General features: G+C 40.9%; 1 protein-coding gene across 2 annotated transcripts in view; it reads left to right on the top strand.

Moving 5' to 3' along the window:
• Positions 1-14525, top strand: part of ARHGAP6 (Rho GTPase activating protein 6) — a 487363-nt gene that overhangs the window by 435365 nt on the left and 37473 nt on the right. For both annotated transcript variants that reach the window (XM_027096555.1, XM_027096556.1), the window contains exons 4-7: positions 2645-2901; positions 5158-5353; positions 10657-10712; positions 13482-13632. In XM_027096555.1, the coding sequence (XP_026952356.1) occupies positions 2645-2901; positions 5158-5353; positions 10657-10712; positions 13482-13632 (660 nt within the window). The remainder of the gene's footprint in view (positions 1-2644; positions 2902-5157; positions 5354-10656; positions 10713-13481; positions 13633-14525) is intronic.

Here is a 14525-nt window from a genome sequence, read left to right as displayed (position 1 = left end):
TATCAACACAGAGTCTGTAGGTTCCCTTCTCCTCCCCAACAGAAGAGCTTTGAACCCACAGATAAGCATGTGTGCCCAACACTTTATTTACACAGAAAGGAGGGTTTTGCTCAACAGCCTTGGGCCGAGTCCTCAGTTTCACAATACCCATATTTTGAGAAGCAATCACATTCAAGGAACCCTGCCTAGAATTTTCCAGGGCCTAGACACTGTGACACAAGTTTAGAGCATAGAGAGATCTGTCTCCTTTCTGAAGCTTGTGAGAGAGTTCTCTGGAGAAAGCAACGCGAAACTAAAGAGACGAGATCAAAACACTACCACTGAAAGAATAAATAAACTCAGCCAGGAAAGAAAGCCTGTTAGAGAAAAGCAGAAATAAGAAAAGAAATAGAAGAGTCATTTGGGGAGAATGACTTCATGTATTCCATCTGTTTAATTTCTATTCAGTTATTCCAATTTACAAGTAGAGCGGCAGACTTCTAGATATTAAAAATGACAGATACCAAAGGAAACCATCTTGCTTCTTTTTTCCAAGGATATTAGAGATATCTAGCCGAGTCTGGTTGGTTTCCTTTATGTGGAAAAAATGTCTAGGAGAGGAATCAATAGTCCTCGTGTCACATTGAATCCGTGTTATGAGTATGGCTGCTTGGGCAGACACAGGTCACTTGATACATTTATCAGTGTCCTTTCTGCTATCCTTACCCACCAACAGTTTTTATATATTCCAAGTAGCTATCAGCCTTGCCATACGCATGTTCCTAGATTTGCCCCAAGGTTTTTGAAGGAAGACTATTTGATTATTCCCATAGACAAGATAGCACTGGTTTACACAATAAACCCTGAGGTGTCCCCTTTGGTTTCTGATTTTGCTAGTAGTGGAAATGACCTTTTATCAGTAGTGAGGATTGGATCTTGCTACACTGTCCACATTGATCCCTCAAAACAAATGCCTGAATTGTTTTTTGCATTCACGTATGCCGACTAGTTAACACACTTATAGAGGATGATAAGCATCCTCTGAAAAATCCCGAAATGCTGAAGTTTTGATTTTTCACTTCAAAATGAATTGCATGTTTTGATAGAACAAGAGGTTCAGGCTTTTTAAGTGCCATTTCTTTTTTTTTTTTTTTTTTTTTTGCGGTACGCGGGCCTCTCACTGCTGCGGCCTCTCCCGTCGCGGAGCACAGGCTCCGGACGCGCAGGCTCAGCGGCCATGGCTCACGGGCCCAGCCGCTCCGCGGCACGTGGGATCTTCCCGGACCGGGGCGCGAACCCGTGTCCCCTGCATCGGCAGGCGGACTCCCAACCTCTGCGCCACCAGGGAAGCCCTCAAGTGCCATTTCTGCTTTTAATGCAGACTTGACCATTAGCCCCGGGATGTTCAAAATGCTGCCGTGGATCCTCTTTCCACCTGATGTAATGTTAGCATTTTCAACCTCAGAATTGTTTTCCCTTGCTCATTCTGGTTTTATTCATAAGGGTTATAAAAACAAGGGAGAGGCTAGACTCCAGTTTTCTGCTGCTAGGAGATGTAATTTTTAGTCTCAAAGAAATAATGCATTTAATATAATTATTAATGCTTTTCAGCATGAATTTAAAATATTACGAATAAAATGCTTGGCCCTAAGGATCAGCGTGCTTACAATGTGCGTGTATACAAGTGGATTTACTCTAGAGATGCAATTGTGTATACATCTCCAAATAAAGCCGTAGGTTTCTGCATTATGCTCCTTCCCCCAAATTGTCCTTACTAGAGGATTTAATAAATTATATTCTGGGCTCTTCACCGGATATCTAGTGGTGAGAATCCACTTCTGCATGTGGCCCGGAGAATGGCTTGAGTATAGACCATGAGCGTGACAGCCCTAACCCAGCAATTGGAGGCAGCATGTGGGAACGAAGAACACAAAGAAAAAAAGAACAAACTTATTCCCAAGCTGCTCCTCTGTCTCTTGAGTTGTCATTTCACATGTTGGAAGGTCTTTGACTGGGAACCTCAGAGTGTAGCCACTTACCTGAATTTCAGTAATTTTTGGCATCTCTCTCTTACACAGATGATAGACACAACTGCAATTATTTACGTATCTGATTCTCCAGTCCCCACCTCACCCCACACTCTGAACCCTTCAAGAGCGAGGACTGGACCTTCTGTAAGCTTTGTACTCCTCACTGCATACCTTGACACGGCACATAGTAGGTATTAGTAAGTGACAGTTGAATGAATGTATACGCACAGAGTCTTCTCAGGCCTTGTAAGCTGTGGGGGCTCTTGAGACATCAATCAAAGACACATTTTGTAACACCGTTTACTCACGAGGATGAAGTATTATGTTCATCCTGTCAAAAAATGTCACCCTTCTCTATAAAGCTATTTCCTTTAAACATACTTGAGATACGTCGAGAAAAACTCGAGGCTTAGATTTTTAAAACCCATGCTCTTTATACATCCTAGCTTTCTTTATTGAGATAGAAACGTCAGCCACTCTGACAAACTCAACAGTCATCTCCGTATATTGATGGATGAATCAGTTCTTCAGAAAACAGTCGTTGGAATTTGTCTGCCCTTTGATCTGCAACATGACTGAGAGTCTCCCCTGGTGCAGTCTTTCTCTGAAAGTGAATGTTTGGTTTTTGATTCCAGAGTTCATCCCACAGGCGTTTGGAATGCCCTTATCCCAAGTCATCGCAAACGACCGGGCCTATAAACTCAAGCAGGACTCGCAGAGGGGCGAGCAGAAGGATGCCTCCGATTTTGTGGCTTCCCTCCTCCCATTTGGAAATAAAAGACAAAACAAAGAACTCTCAAGCAGTAACTCATCTCTCAGCTCCACCTCGGAAACACCAAATGAGTCAACGTCCCCCAGTACCCCGGAGCCGGCTCCTCGGGCCAGGAGGAGGGTGAGTTAACCAGTGTTTGCTCTGACCCCGATGTCAGGACAACGGAAGAGTTCTAAGGTTATTCTCTGAGTCTTGGCTCATGTGAAAACTGGAAATGCAGTTTGTGTCCAGGTATCTGTCAACAACCCCATTCAGGGAGAATTTGCACCGGCCCCAAGGCACCTGACACACCCCTCACAGCCTTTCCCTGACCTCTTTCAAAGATATTGGGTGCCTCTCCTTGCTTACCCGTGATATCCAGAACATTCTACAACATCACCACTGATCCTACTCTAGTGTAACCTTCTGTTGTGGTACCAGAATTTCCCATGAGACTTTGAGGCTCGAGGGCAGGGCCAGGTGTCTTTGTTAATCTCTTCATCTCATCCAAGAACTGTGCCTGGCCGAGTGAACTTGCTGCTGGTCTTCATAAGCAATGAGATTTTTTCCTACCAACGGAACATGGCTTTTTTCTCAAACGTAACTGTAGAAACACGCACACACACACACATGTCCTCTTTCAAATCAATACTGTAATAATATGGTACCATTTATTAAGTGAGTACTATGTTCCAGGCAGTGTGCTATTATTTGGCATTTCAAATTTCAATCCAGGAAAGCTGAGTTTCCAGGCAAATTGGTTGGTGATTAGCTTAGTCAGGTGATAAGCATCTCTGAAACTTCCTAGGTCACTGGGAGATCTCTCCTTTGCCTTTCACCTGAAGCCCCAAATCTTTGCCACCTCCAGCCATTGACTACTGCCCTAGTTAAAACCTGAGGCACGGGCTTCCCTGGTGGCGCAGTAGTTGGGAGTCTGCCTGCCGATTCAGGGGACACGGGTTCGTGCCCTGGTCCGGGAAGATCCCACATGCCGCGGAGCGGCTGGGCCCGTGAGCCATGGCTGCAGAGCCTGCGCGTCCGGAGCCTGTGCTCCGCAACGGGAGAGGCCGCAACAGTGAGAGGCCCGCGTGCCGCAAAAAAAACCCCAAAAAACCAAAAACCTGAGGCACTTCCCAGTTAAAATCCACAGTTCTCAATCAGCCTCCAACATTTAGAACCTCCCCAAGACTCAGGGGCACCTGAGCCACCCACCACTGTTTTCGGGGATTCACCATGTGTAAAGCTAAGTTGGCATATTCAGACCCCCATCACTTTCTCTACCTTACAGACAAGAGAATTGTTCTTCCAATCCTGGCACAGGCTCTCAGACTGTTTATATAAGCCTATGTGGCAATGACACCAAAATGCCACATATGAGCTTTCTGAGAATCTAGAGCCCAGGCAATGGGCGTCCCAAATGCCCTCCCCTCTGGCCAGGCCTTGCTAGCAGCCAACTTCTTCCTCTATGCTTCAGCAAAGGGTGGGTGGCCATACAGGCATGAGTGGTGCCCTGCAGCCTTACCCTCAGCCTTTTACCATTCCTAGAGTGCCAGCCCTCCTTCCACCTGTCATTACCTCATCTCTTGGCTGGGGGCTTTCTCCGATGGCCAGAGGCGCCCACCCATAGAGACGACGGGCTGCGAGTAGCAAGGCGTTAATGTCACCTCCCTACCCCTACCAGAAGTTGTCTTTAATCAATGACTCTTGAGACTCGTGGTATAAATACCCCCAACTCCCTTACTCCTTAGCAGGAATAGCTCTGGGGTGCATGGTCTACACGGTCTCCCAGGTCCCCAGGGCAGTTGGGCTCCAGCGGCCCACAGGCTTGTCACAGGCTTATCACAGGCTTGTCACAGGCCTGGTGATGCCCCCTTCATTAGCTGCATTCACTTCCCTTTCTCATTTCCCTACTTCCCTACAGCTGTCTCCTGGGACTATTCCCCTAATAAAGTTCATTGTGTCACGTCTTAGGGAAAACTAAACTAAGACTGTTTATGGAATCCTCCTATTTTAAAATCTACTTTCGAGAGTTGAATTATTCTTTTTTTTTCACAAGAGTTCTCTGACTTTACCTCATTCGTCAAGTATGTGATTTTTTTCTTGTTTCAAGGAATGAAGTGGTTGGGTCAAAATATTTTAATTGTATGTTTGCCATCTCTTGTCTTCCATTTGGAAGGAGTTGTCTATTGTTGAAATTGTAACTGTCATTACCTTACCCTATGCTGTGGAGGTTTCCTAACCTTTTTTCCTTTGAAAATACAAACCGCACAATTAAACAGTATTATTTCGAGTGTGATTAGTGGTCGTGGGCAAAAGGATTTATTGGATGGCATTGGGAGAAGCAGTTTTTATTTTCTCCATGTGCACTCTGTGTTCATGTCTGTGTATAATTTGCAGGGTGCAATGTCAGTGGATTCTATCACCGATCTTGACGACAATCAGTCTCGACTGCTAGAAGCGTTACAGCTCTCCTTGCCTGCCGAAGCTCAAAGCAAAAAAGAAAAAGCCAGAGATAAGAAACTCAGTCTGAATCCCATTTACAGACAGGTCCCCAGGCTGGTGGACAGCTGCTGTCAACATCTAGAAAAACATGGTAAGCAAAATTGTTTGTCAGCAGTCAAGTACTGAAGACTTTCATGTATTCGGGCATCATTCATTCAAGCACCCGATTCCAATTCTATGTTCATTTGATCAGGCTCTAGGCCAAAATTTCCTTTGCAAAGAAAATTTACAAACATGAACGTTTGCTTATCCCCAGTAGGGCTGAACCAGATTTGGGGCGGCGCGAATCCACCTGATGGTATTCAGGCTCCGCAGCCCTAAAGAGTCCTCAGAAGTGACCCTGGAGATCAAGGAATTGAGGGGAGGGCAAGGTCTGTTGGGCTGGGGCTATCCTCAGGACCCCCTGCAAAGAAAGCAGGGCCACTTTCATCTTTTTTATACATTGAGGTTCCACAAGGCTTCCTTTAAAAAATAATAGTCCAGCTTCTTACAGAAAAAAAACAGATTAGAGAACCATTCCTTAAGTGAATAGAAAATACATAGTTTTGGACAATAGGTTTCTTTCTATATTGCTCTTTGCATTTTTGTGGAAAGCTGTCCACTTAAGATTTCTTCATCGTGACCGTTTTGGAAACTCAGTTCCACTTAATACGCTGACTTTACAGCTCTTTAAAATTTTTGCGGAACTTTAGACTTTTGGCTCATCAAACAGCCATGTCTACGATCTGAATTTGTTTGCTATAATGTTAGCATGCGTTTTATGGACGTGAGAAGAGTTTATAATTGCTTCTTTTTTCCAGTTTTATTGAGAAATAATTGACATACATGACTGTAATTGCTTTTTTACTATAAAAGTAATATACACATCATAATAGAGAAAAAAAAGAAACAGAAAAGCAAATTCTGAGGCTATCATATAGATATAACTACTCTTGACATTCTCATCTCTTTCTTTCTAATAAAAGTGGGACTTTATAAAAATGACTAGGATATGTCCAGGTCTCTTAATCAATTCATTATATATGGAAATCACTAGATATCATATGGGTGACTTAATATAAGTAATATGTATTGAAACTTTGTTTATACAAAATTTCAGTATGTATATGTATGTGTATGAGTGTACATTCTTATCTGTCTCTTCTCCTTGGAAAGTAAACAGGACATCAATAAAAATATCTTAGACATTTTGAATTCCCAATACTTAGTATCATGATAACACAATGTAAATGTTTCAATCAGTATTACTTGAACAGAATTATTTTTCAAAATAGCTTAGCAACTAGAGTTCTTTAGTTGCTTTTAGCACCTAAAGAATTTACATGAATATTTAAATTCAGCCTAAACTTTACTACGAGGTAGAAAAAGCGACTCATACTTTTATAATTATAATTTTTCCCTATAGAGAATGTAGAGAGTGAACTGTAGCACCATAAAGAATTCTAAACGAGAAAATTCTACTCTAACCATGCAAAAATGCAGTGCCAGGTTGAGTAACTGCTTGTGTGAAAGAAAACTTGGCATGTCTTTGTATTTTCTTTTTGAAAATAAATTTTCATGAATTATAATTTGTAAAATAGCATTTCCTTTAAGATTACTAAAAAACAGGGAAGTTCACTTTTTTGGGGGGTTGCGGGGGAAATAGTTACAATGCAGTTTAGGGCCTAAAGGAAAGAAGATAACCTACATGATCTTTCAAGGCCCTGATTCTGTTCTGAGTTTCCATGATGTTTAGACCAAATGGCTCTGGAAAAATAAGAGATAGTTTCAAATTCAAACAGATATTAATCTTGGTCACTTTAAACCAATGGTAAAAGAGCAAATTTCAAAAACAATTCTTCTGTAAGACTTCATTTGCCAGTGTTTGAAATGGGTAGCAGAGAGTTTGATTCACTTTAACTTTATAGACATTTGTCAAAGACCTTTTCATTCTCTCCCAAATTGGTCTTGGACACACACACACAAAAACAAAACAGAGAGAGAGAGAGAAACAAACAAAAACAATTGGTCCTGGACAGTTATCTTGACTCCATCTATATATTCGTGTACGCCACCCTTCCTCACTTTTACTTCACCCAAATGCCTTCTCCACTATTAGGCCAAAATTCCTTAAGCATCCTTAATTTCCCCGAAGCACACATTTCAAACAAAAACAACGACCAAAAAAAAAAAAAAAAAACCCAGACAATATAACAAAGAGTCCAACTCTCTTCTACTTAAAGGATGTAGGCTGATTTTAGGGTGGGGCCGCCTCCTTATTATGCCTGCCCCCATTACTTGAATTCCCTAAGCCTGAGATTCAGGTGCCCTGGTTCTGGTTTCCATTTCAGCTTCTGACAAAAAGGAGAGAAAGGCGATCATATCCATTTCTGGCACAGGGTACAGCAAAGTCACATTTCTTTGCCAGATCTATGCCTTTTTTGATGGACACCTGTTTTTAACAGTGACTGTCTCAAGTCAAGGTTACTGGATGCCTAGATTGTATCTTCTCTTTGAGGAAAATGACTCTAAGGCTTATGTCAGAGAATGGCATTGGCTGTCTGAAGGCTGTCATCTGCTCAACCTAAAATTAATTAATTAATTAATTTAAAAACTTAAAACAGGTTATAATCGATTGGTACATAGGAATTATAGCAATCAGTCACTAGCTAGTTATTTTTGGAATCACAGTCACTTTTACTGAGTGGAAAAATACTATAATTTAGGAAATAGTGACACAGAAATGGGCATTTCTGAACAGAACGGAGGACTTCAGGCAAAGGAATAGTCCCACCTGGGAAGAAAGTGCCCTTATGTGATATCTCACTTATGTAGAAATTTCAGCCACTTGGAAACCATCGGACCAACAAGAAAATAAATGCAGCCAAAACTAAAATTGCTAAGACCTCCTATTATATTACAGTTTTCTGTTCTGCACAAAAAGCCTTATTTAGTTCAGTTAGGGCCTATATCTCTCTGTATAATAGTAGATGCCAGATACAATTCTAAGTATTTTATATACATTCATTAATTGAATCACTGAACAACTTTCCAGGTGGATACTTATTTTGCTCATTTTGTAGATGAAGAAATATAATTCTGTATTTGATTCTAATACCTTGATTATCCTGTTTTCAAGCTCCCAGAGAGGTAGAAGCAGTAGATTAGGCTGGGGGCTGGACTCAGTTATAAGGCAGATGAACTGATGGCAGCAACAAGGAAGGAACACAAGTCTTTTGAGAACAGATGCAAAGCAAAATTCCACCCAAGTGCAAAGCACCAAGATGTACTTATGCAAGTCAGCAATAACTAGCCTCTCAGCATGATTCTCTCAAATTATTCTGGAAATTCAGGATAACGCTCATAAGAAATAAAAGTGATAAATGGGATATTTATGGATATTATCGTTTCTAACTGAAAAATTCTAGAAAACCAATTTTAAAAGTCTTATACACAATACACAATGTGGCAAGACCATAAAATAAATACACAAAAAGATATCCATGTCTCATATAAGAGCAATAATAGGTTATGTACTATAAAATAATTCATTTATATTAATATCAAACGTATAGTTACGTAGAATATCTGTAATAAGAAGTAAGAAACTTCTGTGACAAAAACTGCAAAGCTTTACCAAGAAATGTTAAGAAACTAAGAAATAAATTAAGATATCTACTTTGTTTCTGGATGGGAAGAAATAATGTTGTAAAGATTTCAGTTCTTTCCAATATCATTATATATTGGACTAGTCAGAACTCTTTCCGTGGCAAGAGAGAAGAACCCAGATAAAAGCAGATTAAGCAAAGCAGCCCCCCCAAATTCCCACTTACATGCTGGAAGTATGAATATTATATCTAGATTCAGGAACAGGTAGATTCAGGATGCAAATAATGCCATGAGAGCGTGAGTCTGATTGCTGGAGTGTTGACTATGTTTCATGGTCTGTGGACTCTCACAGCAGCTCTCTTCATGTGGCTACAAGCCACCCCTGGCAGCTACAATCTGCCATCAGCCTTGTAACTCATTATCCCAAATGAAGAGAAGATGAGCCACCAATGAAACAATAAACGTAGACAATGATCATCAGTGGCAGTGACTCATGGCTTGCATAGGAAAGGAGAGTCATGCAGACCCTCTGTGCCACCTTAAGGAAGTGCATAATACCTCTTGTGAAGTCTTCTTGCCCCCAAGTCCAAACCTGAATCAGAGAAAACTCTGGCTCTAACTATCTCTTTAGAGGAAATAAAGGGGAGAAAGGAGCACATAAATGACACCACAGAGTGTCTACATCCAGGCAGTGGGAAAATCTACAGTGGGAAATCAATGCTATTTCTTCCTCAAACCAATTATGAGGAAATCATATAAACAGAGAAGGGGAAACAAACACGTTAAGAGACTACAAGGCTCGCCAGCCTATCACAGTTTGTGAACCTTATGTGAACGTTGACTGGATATTTAATGATATTAAGGAACTATTGTTGAAATGTCTAACTTGTGGTAGATTATGTTTCTTTTAAGAGACCTAATTTTTTAGAGCAAAGAGTTTCTCAGCCTTGGCACTACTGACATTTGGGGCTGGATAACTCTTTTTCATGCACTGGCCCCATAATCCCACTTCTAGGACATGATCTTAAGACAATCAGAAATGTAAACTGAGACCTATGTACAGAGTTGTTCCTAATAGGGCTAGTTATGGTATCAAAACAAGTGCATATATGTTGCGGGGAGCTATATTGTCATTCAGAGGAGAATATGAAGTGAATTGTGGCACATTCATGCAGTAGAGTATTTTGCATCCATTTTAAATGACATTGACAGAATTTTTACTGGCATAAAAAATTATTGTGGCATAATATTGAGTAAAAGCAGCAGCATTCTACCCCCGATATTTTTTTTTCATGGAGAAAAGACTGAACAGAAATAAACTCAAATATTAAGTCATTACTTCTGCATCAGGTATTTTTTAAAGTATATTATTTTTTACATTTTTCTGCACCTTATAGATTTTCTTTAATAAGTACATGTTTTAATTATGATCAGTAAAGCAAGAAATGTCTATTTTAAAATTGATAAAGGGCTGGAAATTCATAGAAAATTCATGTTTATTCTGAATGATGAAGAAAATGTTACATTATTTTTTTCATATGGAGAAAGTGTGGAAATACATAATAACGCAAGAAAATTTTTTCATCAGAAACATTTAACGTAAAATGATCCTGGTACTTTCAGGGCTAACCTCTAGGTACCTGGTGAATCTAGTGCGGGATAAAGAAGCATTCGTGCACACTGTCAAGTTACTATACTGCCCTGCATGTTGCAGCGTGGTGCTGGCATTCCCTTTTATATCTATTTTGATTTCCTCCAGTTTCAAGCCACAAAACAGGACTGACGATTTTGTTTGCTTATTTGCAGGCCTCCAGACAGTGGGGATATTCCGAGTTGGAAGCTCAAAAAAGAGAGTGAGACAAGTAAGTGAAAAGTGAAGATTATATTGTACGTTTCACCTGACTTTTAGTTGAATTACATCGTGCAAAGTTCAAGCTCATGCAAATTCATTTCTGAATATCTTTTCTGTACCCTCCCACCTATTATAGTATAATTGAGTCCCAGGAAGTGAAAGGCAACAACTCAGAATCTCAGAAAGGTCGTGAAAGAGTTAGGATCATACAACTGAAAGCAAAACATCTGGCCGTGCCCACCGCATGTACAGCCAAATGAAACTAATTTATAAACATCTTACTGACACTGTAAATGTAGGAGATTCGGAGAGTACCTGATCAGTCAGTGATCGTAAATAGCAAACAATTGTACAGCACCCGTTTTTACTAAAATGAGACATGAGTAATGCCATTAATATCTCTTCTTTTAAAATACTATGTTTATAGCTTTACTTTCTCGAAAATAAATAATTCATATTACTTTTCCAAGGTCCCATTGATTCCCCAGTTCATTTTCCATGTGGGGACTGTACCCCTCAGTTTCCTTCTGCACTCTGCAGCATTCTTGCAAAAGAAGTTTGATATGAGAGCTTCAGGAATAGGCTCCTATGACCAGGCAGGTATCTGTGTTCATGACGGCTTCAGAAAAGGCAAACCATCCTTTGAGAAAAGAATTCATTTGTTGGCTAAAAGAAAATTAAAATGTTATTTTCCCTCTGTTGGTGCCAACAGAAAGAAGTAAGGAACCCAGCAATTCAAAAATGAAGCCAAATGAAAATAATTTTTAGTTGGATGAAGCTGAAGAAACGCTATTTGTTCATATTATTGAAACTAACTGAAATAAGTGTCTCCTCATAATGTCTTTCTTTTTTTGTCAAGACAAAAGGGGTTTTCAAAAGAAGTATGTTTTCTGTTTGGTTGGTTGGTTGGTTTTATTTGTAATAGTCACATAAGATACTATTGAACATTTAACAGTTCACAGTAAGATTAGCAGGAAGAAAGTTAGCATAGTAATAACATTTCTTAGGCCTCTCACCTGTGCAGAATTGCAGAATATTTTTATCAACGTTGTCTCGTTGAATCCGCCCACCGGCTGGGAGACAAGCCCCTTTCACCCACTTCTTCTGAGGCTTAGAGAGATTAAGAAATTTAATTCAGGAGCACGCAGTTTAGACCAAGCTCTTCCCACGATCCGTTCTTTCTGCATGTGTGTGTGTGCGTGTGCGTGTGCGCTCAGAAGAAAAACATGGTGTGTTTAGATGACCACGATTAGGAGTGGTGCTGATGGAAGCCTTCTTCATTCTGGCTGCCCGATACACACTAAGGATGAGTTGCCTGGAATTGATGTGCCATTCGGGACAGCAACAGGCATTCTTGTCAGGTGGCGAGGTGGCTAGTGACAGAAATTATTCCTCAGTTATATCTGGATCCACTAAAGGGAAAACCTTTGCATGGAGATTTACGTAAGGATTCTCAAAAATACATATAGAATTAGTGGTTAGATTTCAAGTGTGAAATATGCTCTAACTCACCATTTGATCTTGGTATATCACTTCTTAGCATCCTACACTTTTTCTTGAGAACAACTGTCACAGTATAAAGAGCTAATTAATCATTGGTGGGATTACCAATTTATCACCTGTCTGTCAGCCTGAGAGCTGGAGGAGGGGGAGGGCTTTGCCTCTTTACTCGTCACCTTATTTTGAGGACCTGTAACAAGGCCATACACAGTAAGTGTGCAGTACATCTTTGCTGAATGAATGGGTGAATGAATGACACAGCAAATGAACACTTACAGAAGTTTATTGCCTAGAGTACATTTATGAACTCACAAAATTATTTTAACAGCAGAGAACAAACAATACCTAAGAGAAGTTGAGCTGTCCGAGATGAAAATAGGGTGTAGAGTTATGACTCTCTTCTTGCTATTGTGTTTTCCTACTGTTATAAACGCTAAAGGACTGAGTATAATGATGAAAGCAGGAAATCTTCTTGGAAAATGTTAATAAGGCTACTTTGACAAATCTAAGGCAGATTTTATTTCGTTATTGTCATCTTTCAAGGCTTAGTCACAAATGGTTTATCAGGGTTTTTTTTGTTTTGCTTTTGTTTTTGTTTTTCGGGTTTTTTTTTGCGGTACGTGGGCCTCTCACTGTTGTGGCCTCTCCCGTTGCGGAGCACAGCTCCGGACGTGCAGGCTCAGCGGCCATGGCTCACGGGCCTAGCCGCTCCGCGGCATGTGGGATCTTCCCGGACCGGGGCACGAACCCGCGTCCCCTGCATCGGCAGGCGGACTCTCAACCACTGCGCCACCAGGGAAGCCCCTATCAGGGTTTTTAATTTCATTGTTTGCAGAAATATCTCTTTGCTTTCTTGTCGAGTATTTCTGGAAAATGTCAAAATTCCAACATGGTAAATTTGCTGACATGCAAAACCACTGTATAATAGATTAATTCCTCCCTCCCACAGTTAGAATTGACCTAACCCCTTAGCTCTTCCTCCCAACCTTCTGGATGTCGTTATCAAGCCCTTCTGCTTGCATCGTTAACAGTAAATGCACAGGTACTTTGATTTAATAATTTATTTCATATATATATATATATATATATATATATATATATATTCATGGCTGGGTTTGCATAGACTTTGTAGATCAAGGTGACATGTTGTTTGCTCCTCCTTCTTGGGGTCTGGGTAAACTTAACACCAGATGCTGCATGTCATAGCACTTCTCTTGCTGGGCGCTGAACATTGACGTATGGTGTTCTGAGACTGCCACTTGAACCGTTGTCTTTCCAGTTACGTGAGGAATTTGACCGTGGGGTTGACGTGTCCCTGGAGGAAGAGCACAGCGTTCATGACGTGGCTGCCTTGTTGAAGGAGTTCCTGAGGGACATGCCGGACCCCCTTCTCACCAGGGAGCTGTACACAGCTTTCATCAATACTCTCTGTGCGTAATGCAGCCATTTGCAGGAATGTGTTCCTGGGTTACTGGGATGTCCCACTCATTCATGAAAACCTTATGCATGTGTTTTCTAATAGCTTTTTTTTTTTTTGCCCTTATTTATCAGTCTCTAATGAGCGGGCTATTTGGGGAATTTTCTGAGATTTACCCTGGGGAGAATTAGCAAGTAGAAAGTTGCAATAAAACAAATGGAAGTAGCCAAGAAAAATTTGGGATGCCTTCAAACGACTCTAGGATGGTAGAAATTGCTATAAATTGATGCTTTGGAGGAACAGAGAGAGTTCACATTGAGTCTGGGCCTAAAAATGAGTTTGCATTTCTGGAACCTAGAGTGAGAAAGCTGGGGGGGCAGGAAACATTCCAGGGAAAGCGGGATGGCATCGCCCAGTGTCACTACTTTCAATGTGGCTGCTTCAGGGCTAGAGACACAGATCCCACACAGGGGAAAAGGACGGGGAGAGGGAGGAGGAACCACCAGAACGGTTTCAGCCTCCATGAATTTCTTCATCCATGCTGCAGTTAAGATAGGCTCACAAAAGAGAGAGAAGACACTGACATTGGGCCGTGTCTTGGTTATCGCCAACAAAAAGTCTACCTCATACATTGCTCAACAGACAAGGGTCTCAAATGTCTTCTAAACTCAAATTTAAGAACATTCACAGATTCTCAGTCACTGTCAGCAAATAGTTAACTACCATGAAAGACTGTCATCCATAAAGTATGTGATGGTTTATACCAGGGGAAAGAGGGAGAGGAAAGTAAGGGACGTGGAGTTACCTTTCTAACCTGGATTATAAGGATTTCTCTGGATGGTACATTTCCCCAGGTCGAATTCATCTTTGTATCCCTCATAGAACCTTACTGTTCAATTGCTAAAG

This window comes from Aethalodelphis obliquidens, unplaced genomic scaffold, assembly GCF_003676395.1.
Source record: "Aethalodelphis obliquidens isolate GAN/ISIS:26980383/991018 unplaced genomic scaffold, ASM367639v1 scaffold104, whole genome shotgun sequence".
In the NCBI taxonomy this organism is placed as follows: domain Eukaryota; kingdom Metazoa; phylum Chordata; class Mammalia; order Artiodactyla; family Delphinidae; genus Aethalodelphis; species Aethalodelphis obliquidens.
The sequence above is the reverse complement of the archived record's forward strand: the minus strand, read 5'-3'. Positions and strand labels throughout refer to the sequence as shown.